Here is an 8,991-nt window from a genome sequence, read left to right as displayed (position 1 = left end):
AACATTTCTTTTTGAACATGGAAGGAACTTCGGTCCATCCTGGTGACATAACTTTTAATATTATTTATTATTTGAGAAATTTTTTCTTGTGTAGGTGGTTTCAGAAAAAGCGATCTTGATATAATTCTGTTTTGTAGCTTACAAAATAATTTGTTATTGATCTATTTTGATAGGGTTAAATGTTTCTTAAGTAAACAATTCTATTAAATTTATTTGTAATGCTCTCTGGGTCACGGATTATCGATGTATTTATCTATATTTCTTCAATTTATATTGTTTTAGTTTTGTACGTCATTGCGTTAAGTAATTTCCTAAACAAATTTATATCTTGTTCCTAATATAGGTTATATTTACTATTGTGTAAAAGCTATATTCTTTATGATTTCAGTTGGAGAATTAGTCTGAAGAAGGAAGTGATATACTTCCGAAACTGTAACATTTCTAGTTAATTTATAATAAAGATTATAGACAGCCTTGTAAGAAAGTGTGTGTAGTTTGTATATATTTCCAATAGAAATGGCTGCTATTCCAAAGTGTAATATAAGCTTGCTTACATCTATTTGTTTAAAAGGTAAGTGATTACCTACGAAAATATATACGTATTATAGGGAGCTAGCTTGTTTACCAGCGGGGGCTGAGGTAGAGGGGGAAATATTTCAACATTTTTTCTACCTGACTCTTGCGATACTCCCTTACCCTCCTTCTATATGTCAGCGTTGCCAGGATAGAAAATTGACACATGAATGTCATTCTGAAGAGTAAGTGTGAGTTGGTTATTTGTTGAGTGCTGTTGTTGTTGCGGTTTTGTTGCTTATTGTCAGGACCTGGATCTTTTTGACCTAAAATTGTTTAAAAATTACCTATAAAATGACACTAAAATTCCTGTAAAATAACCCTAAGAATAACAAAAATTGACCTTAAAACTTGCGTTTTCATAAACGTTTATTTCGTTAAACTGACATTTTTAAATATCTATTGGATTTTTAATTAACATTTCTCACTCATGTTCAAAAAGTTTTGTTTCAGTTAGTTGCAGTCCACTGATCATTTATTTCTATTGATCAGTCTATCGTACGGCATTGTAAGAATTGAAAGCGTCAATTCACTCCCGAGTTGAAAGTAGGAAGCACTCGTAAACAATAAAAGTTCTCAAGTGTAGACTACATGAAAATAATAGATAAAAACTTGTTTAAAATCCTTGTACGCCTTCTAATCCACTTTTAGTTATTCACGTGATCACATCCTTTGTGGTCAACAACCCAAAACTATCTGTTTGGTCACCTACCAACCCCCACCTTTCGTCAACCAGCCACAGCTTAGTGTTCATTAGCTTGTTAAGAATGCAGTTTTTCCACCCAAGTAATCAGGAAACAAGAAAAGAGATTATTCAACTTTTATCACATCCGTAAACCGTATTCATTTAAAGATTTCCTTATATGAAAGAAAAAGAATAGAAAGACCATAAGTGATCTAAAAGTTACCTTAAAATATTAAAAATTGACCTGAAATTTCAAAACGGCAAAAAGTAACCAAAAGGTTGACCCTTAAAAAATATTTTTAGGACCTAGAGTTGATGGATAACGTTTTTATTTGAACTTGCCTTGTCTTATGTGTAACAGAAAAAAGTTGACTTGTCAACAAAATCCAGGCCCTGCGTATTATTCATTTGACAATGGCTTCACAGCGAAAGAGAGGGCAAACTATACACAGCGAAGCTAGAGAAGTAATAAGGTAGGTCATAGTGCAGTGCGACGAAGAAGAGAGGGAGAAAAACTGGAGGATTTGTTATCACAGCCTAATTTGCGTGTGTCCACGTATACAGGGATCCTCGATAGGGATTGCATAATTTACATAAACTCTTTGAATTAAGTGAGTATTAGGTTAATTTTTTGACAAAGCACTGGCCACCCTGCCCAGGACCGTTTCTTGGTGATGGGGTGGGGCACCTGTCAATCAACTCTGAATTCCTCAGCCTCGCATTAAAGCCAGCATAATTTTGAGCCAGTAATGTGTTGATATACATTTTTTTGTTAACCAACTTGTACTAAAACATATATATATATATATATGTTTTAGATCTTCTATTAGTACATCGAGTCCACTATTCCACTATTAGTGCATTAGTCCACTGAGGATTAAACTTTGATCTTCATTGTGGTAGAGCGTTCACCTCTGGTGCATCGGATCCTTCGTTCGATCCCAGCTCACGCCAACCTAGCTTTGTGGTGGACAAATACCGTGTGCGTGGGTTTTCTCAGGTTTCTCCCGTTTCCACTCCTTTCTTCATTCCATCATTTCATTCATTTCTCATCATCACTGTCTCCTTTAGCCTAGCTGGCATAAGTGTGGGACGTGAAATTTCCATCTTCTCTGTAGAGATTGTTTGTAGATCTTCTTTGCAGAAATGTAAAGTTTTTATTTCATATCATTTCGATCTTCTTTGGTGCATGTCCCAATCCCAGACTGACACAGATTCGTCTGTACATTCTTGTTGCTGAAAAGGAACGTTGCCCTACAAATAAACGAACAAGAATACTTATAAACAAACATATTCATTTAAAAAATGTGCTTATCTTGCCCGTGAGGATTTGGAAATCTCCCGAGTAATTCCTATTTTAGTTTATATCATAAATATTCATATTTCGCTCCATTAGATTGTCATCTAAACTTAACCTTGAAGTGAGCACAATATACTGCTATGCATCGATTTCACAGATCAGAGAATTTCATATTTGGAGCTGGCCATATTGGATAGGGGACAGCACCTTCCAGACGCTGGATTGCCAGTTTGGTGAACGTTGACGCTGACGTCATGTACGCGTCATCTCAGTACTTGTAGTCTGGCAAGAGGATGCGCGAATATAGTTAACAGGAAAGAAATTGTATTACATAGCCTCTGGAATGATATCTGCAATGGAATTAACTGAAGTCGTTAATACCCAATATGCGTTTCCTGTTGGATTTGTAATCCTATGTGCAGTGTTGGTATTCGCATTTGGGTTTAAATCTGCTGAAGAACCACCTTTTGACCAACTCACATCGACGGCCGATGACCGGAAACCAGCTGGCAAGAAACGAAAACCGAAGGATAAGGTGAGCATCACAAAAAGTGGGCATTCCTTATTATATTTGTATTTTAATTGTTGTAGTCCATATTGCTCAAACTGTTCTTAGGTACCAGCGTTGCTTATGTCATTGTAAATTATGGATGTTCTTTCGTGAATCAGGAATACATGTATGTTTTAATTTTAAACATGAACAAGTATAGCAGACAACGTGAAAGTTTATTATTTGGTACTTTCAAATTAAAACAGGTGCTGCTCAAGTTTGGGCATACTGGATTTTGCAAAATTTACGTGTAAAATCCAACAATCTGAATGCAAAGGAATAAGGGATACATTTTCGGAAGCGATAAAATCAGAGTAATACGGGTATATTTTATGTCTGCTAGTGTAAAATCATGACAAGTGTTTTACTACGGTTAAATAAGTGAGGGCTAATCTTCCGCAAATGGCGATACAGGATTACACACTTTGAGGTGGACAAACATCGTCCTCGTGGGTTTTCCCGGGATTCTCCCGTTTCCTCCCACTTCATTCCACCATTTCATTCATCTCTCATCATCACCGTCTCCTTTAACCTAACCGGCATAATCGTGGGACGTAAAACTTGAAGATTTCATTTCATTTTACCCGATCACACACACACACGAACCTGTTTTCGTCGATGTATTGCTGTTCATTTGTTATTTTAATGTCCCTTACCTAAGATTCTTCCTCTCACATTTTCGTCGTTCATTTTTAACTGCTAACCATAGTTATCCAGTTTGTTTTTCATACCTTCTTTGCTCTTCGCTTGAGATATTCGTATGCATTTTTATTTCGCAAAAATTAGTAAGTTTCAACTGTTAATTTCGTACTGGCTAATTTTTTGCGCATTTCTGGAAAGAATGGTTGAAAAACTATAATTCTCCCACTAATATCCTTATTGTTCTCTAAAACTTTTCCACTGGGAGACATAAAATATCTCACTTGCCATAGATAAAATTCAAGGGGACCACCGGAAACAATTGTTGAAAATTTACAATTCTTTTACGATTTGCATATGAATACGGCTTACGGATGTGTAGTATAAAACTACACTGCAAAAAACACAACCTGTGCTAGAAAGCTACTTAAAAGCACGAATGCTATCAAACCGAGTCAGCTCAGGGCGAAGCTGGTGCAGCCGGGCGTTAGCGATGGGTATGTCCAAAGGGAGCAGGCGCCTCGGCGATGGTGAGAGTAGTGAGAAGAAATATGGTTTGGCAATGATACGAGTTTCGATGCCACTTGCAGACATAAAACACAGCTTCTTTACACTGTGGAAAATAGCATCTAATATAGCCATCTTTAATAGGCACTCATTTATTTTATCCATCGTTAAAGCATTTGTAATGATTTTACAGTAGTAACCGTACACATCTAAACCTAAAACATTGGTGTATTACCTTCTATTTAATCCAACCTCCTGCAGAAATTTGTTCTTTATAAATATATCTTTTCATGCAGAGTATTAAATTTTACCTGTTTATCTTCCAAAATGTGGTGCTCCAAAAGTAAACCAGCACCGTTAAGTGTTGCAAACTACACTACTCAAAAATAACGAAATTGAATCCTTACCTTGTCGTTTTGAACTAACTATAAATAACACCCTCCTACAGTATTATGTAAGTACTTTTACAGGGGGAGATTGGGGGCAGAGACCCCTATCGTTACACTCCTAAAATATGAATATAGAAAATAAGTGATAAAATTTGATATATTGCGTAAAATGGCGTAATTCTGGGAGCTTTTTAATGTAATTTTTGATTTATATTTCTATAACATCACAGCAATACCTTTGATATAAGTTATTACATTATCATACACATAATTTGATTACAAGTTATTATAAGCATTGTTGCAAACTCATGTTGCTGTAAATGAGGTGCTTATCTCTGAGTTCGTACTGAAGTAACATAACATATAATAAATTAGTTTTGAATCTTCTATGCTCGTTATTTGATTAAATTGCTCTGATTTTTTTAAAGGGTAAACTTTACAATACCCACTCCAATTTGTATTCCTATCCGGATACAAGAAATTACACTCTATTAATTTTAACAAGATGAGTCCGAATTTCCCTAACTCGAGTCTATTAACCTCTATCCTATCCTACCCCACCCTACTCTAATCTACTATACACTTTTAAAGCGGTCCTGGCTAGAGTGCACTTTATGCTGAACAAGTGATTTTATCACTGGATATGGCATTGTAGGAACAGAATCACTGTCGCTGGAACAGGTACGGAATCGGTGTTTTGGTTCCTCTTGTTGAGAATGTTCTTGGTAATAGTTAAGAACAGCTACTTCTCATCTCCCGTGCACGAGGATACATCTTACTGTTGCACTACCTAAACACCCTAAGTACAAGGGCAAGAACTCAGTCTATTACCTACTTTTTAACATCCTAGATAGTCAATGAATAATTCCTGAAAGTATGGCGTTTCTCGTCCTTCCCTAAATGGGAAGTACGGCTCCTTAACTATAACCATGTTCTTTTGTTGTTTTAGCGCTAGGTAGCACTGATATTGTCTCATGCTGTGGTTGGTTGGCTGTGTTGATGTCGCTGATTTGTTATATATTGAGTGATCATGCTCTATGTTTGAATTTGGAAGTGAACGTGTGTGTTGCATTGGTGAAGCAAACAGAAGGTAGTAAAGTGTGTCAACTGAAGTCCGTTTCGATGTCTGTTCGTTTTTCTAATATTGTCCAGGAGTTAAACAGAGACCATTTTGCGAGTTTGATTGTTCAAGTATTATTATTATTATTTAAACATGTTTGTGATACTGAAGTGATATCGTTTCGCAGCATTGTGTGGATTGATTAACATTGAGAATTGTAGTAAATTTGGTGGACTGTTCAATGTTTTTTCGAAATTTAATAGTGGGCGATTATTTATTTCGTTATTCTGTCATAATAGGAAGTGTTCGGGTTTCAAGAAATATGTTCCTGTGAAACGGAAGTTTTTTTTTTTTAAAAAATGTTAATTTATCTTTATCACAGTTTTTTTTTAATTATATTTTTTTGTTTGTAATGTTACTAATTGATTTCATTATCAACGAGTGTTCTGGAATTTCCTCGAAACTTAGTAGGCACACTGTTTCGGTTTGGTTGTGTTTCTGTAGAGAGGTGTGTCTTGAAACAATTAGAAATTCTAGTGACCTTATCGGAGGTCCTGGACTAACAGTTGAGATGGATAAGAGTTTGTTCGGTAGACGCAAATTTAATGTTGGTCGAATGGGCCGTAGTCAGGAGTGGATAGTCGGTGGTATGTGCCGTGAAACTAATGAAATATTTTTGAGTGAGTGTAGCGAGAACTCGCAGTGCTAATTCCCTTTTAGAAATTATTTCTAAGCATTGTACATCCTGACTCCGTTATTATCACCGGTTGTTGGAAGGGGTACGTAGGTTTGGATGAGGGACAGTGGACTCATGTGACTGAATCATTCGCATAACTTTGTTGATCCCGAGAGTGGTGTACATACGCAGTCTATCGAGAATGTGTGGTTGTATTTAAAGAGGAATTTAAATTTAACTTATCGTCCTGATAATTTAATGCTTCGTTTTGCTTATTACTTATGGAAGAGGTTTGCTGCAGGTTGTTCCATTAGTGAAATGTATTTAATTTTTCTTCTTGCTGGATTGATTTATAATTAGTGGTGAAGGTTACTTAATTTTTTTGCAGTTGTTTTTTTCCTTATTACGTTAGATTTATCGTAGTGATTTTATTATTTATTGTTTTGGATATTTTCTTTACTGGTTCTTGAGCAGGGGGTTTGGGGGCGACAGCTCCCTATTTAGATCTCGAAATTGATTGTTACCGTTTCACCTGGATTGATTTCTCGGAATAGTTTAGCGTCATTTCTCCTGAATATTTCCATTATTCGTAGCAGTTGAAGAATAAATTTTTGGTGAGTGTGGTATATCATTCTTTAACAATCGTAATCTATTGTCGCTGTTGTGATACACCTTAGTTTGATGGTGCGAAGTTAGATTACGATTGCTTATTAGGTGGTCTGCAGATCTTGTCCAGAATTTACTTTTCGATTGCTTCGATTCATAGGATTATTTTTGGGAACTGATGTCTGATCTGTTCCGAGAAATCGGTTCCAATGAATGTTTGGCATAAAGTGCACTCTTACCGCGGTCCTAGTTGTCGATGCGTAGCTGAAGCGTATACTTTAAGATTTACCGGAAATATTAAGTTTTCGTTGACTTCAATACCGATCATTAAACCTACGATCTATTTTTTTTTCCTGTAAGAATGTTATAGTATTTTTTTATTTTATTGCTTGAAAATAAAGTTGCTATAAAAAAAGAAACATACTCAATTTAAAACTGGTCATTCCATTGGTTGTACAGTTGTCAGCAGAAATACTTTGCCAATGCTGAGTTTTTGTTAACTCAGAACGAGTGGAAAAATTTATTAATGGAATCTACTGTTGACGGCAGAAAAAGTGGTGAATTCGTTCCTAAATTAATTTCCTATACACCACTGAAAACTACCAGTATTAAAATTATACTATCTGAGGCGCCCAAAGGATGACTGCAAATCGATGCTACATTTTCATGACTTTTTTATCTACATGCATGTGTTTTTTATTTTTATTTAATTACGCTCCTTGTTGAATTACATATTCTGATTAGTTAAATCCACGATTGGAACAATTTAAAAGTTCTTTGAATTGGTGCTATGACACTTCCTTGTCCAAAAACACTCCTTTCTGTTCTAACATTTTTTCAATAGCACGTCAATATCCCGCCACAGTGTTTAAAAATATTAGCGTTATTTTTATCGATATTCTCAGTTTTAAAACGTTCACCTCTGGTCCATGTAGTTCTTGGTTCGATCCCAGCTCGCGTCAAGTTTTGGACAAACCGTGCGTGGGTTTTCATGGGTTCTCCCACTTTCTTCATTCCACCATTTCGTTCCTTTCTCATCATTATGGTCTCCTTTAGCCTAGCCGGCATATGCGTTGGACGTAAAACTTAGATTGCGTTTCATTTAATTTTTTTATCAATATTTTTCCAATCGTGTTGTTTTAACCAGATCACTTGCTGGATAATGAATCAATTTTACCTTACAACTTAGTTTCAAAATATTAATATTGTTTTATTGTTTCTTGATATTAAGTTTCTGCTTTCTTCTACCTGCGTAGTAAGCCCTGAACCATCGGAAACTGTAGAAACAATGTATTTTAGAAGGGATGTCATGCCTTGTGCTTCTGATAATTACTAACTCTATACCTTAATTCTTGCTATGAGGGAGTGCATCACACTTTTTCAAAAAGTTTGGTTTTGCTGAAGTGTGGAAAGTAGTTAACTGTTTACTACAATTTCGTTACTATTTTACCCCCGGCAAGAATTAAGTTTTTAACGTTTCACAGTTATACTCTGAATTTAAGGAAGACTTTGCTGACTAAATGAACGAAATGATGTAATATGATGCGAGGGAAGAGGAAAACTTCGAGAAAGCCCATGCATATGGTGTTTATGCGCCACAGTGCACTTGGCGTGTACTGGGATAGAACCAGAGGTGAGGACTTTGCCACTGATCCACAGCGCCTTCGTATAGCGTACAATACAGAGTGGCCCAAAAGTAGGTATACACTCCCGTACTGACCGGCTCATGACATTTTATACAATTTTCTTATTGTTATCCCTTCAGGTAGTGACTTAGTTTCTTTATTATTTGTTCTTAATCTCTCTTCACTCATACCTTAAGCTTGAACCAGACGGAAGCAAATAAACTAATTACCTTAATAAATTTAAAATGTCATACTTTGTAAGACTGTATACGTACTTTTGGGCCATCCTGTATACAAGAGTAGTGATAATCTTAGCAGTACAAAATACGAGTTGCCATAGAAGATGTAATCTTGGTTTCCGAAGATTAAGCTTTTACTGTT

General features: G+C 35.8%; 1 protein-coding gene across 1 annotated transcript in view; it reads left to right on the top strand.

The window, feature by feature from the left end:
• The first annotated feature begins 2,789 nt into the window (after nt 1-2,789).
• The window catches only part of LOC145676066 (uncharacterized), a 57,020-nt gene continuing 50,818 nt past the window's right edge, over nt 2,790-8,991 (top strand). Inside the window, exon 1 of the mRNA XM_081746931.1 lies at nt 2,790-3,093. Within this exon, the coding sequence (XP_081603057.1) occupies nt 2,902-3,093 (192 nt within the window). The 5' untranslated portion in view covers nt 2,790-2,901. The remainder of the gene's footprint in view (nt 3,094-8,991) is intronic.

This window comes from Thermobia domestica, chromosome 18 (assembly GCF_964235325.1).
Source record: "Thermobia domestica chromosome 18, izTheDome1.hap1.1, whole genome shotgun sequence".
In the NCBI taxonomy this organism is placed as follows: Eukaryota; Metazoa; Arthropoda; class Insecta; order Zygentoma; family Lepismatidae; genus Thermobia; species Thermobia domestica.
Note: the sequence above shows the minus strand (reverse complement) of the source record. Positions and strands in the feature narration are given on the sequence as shown.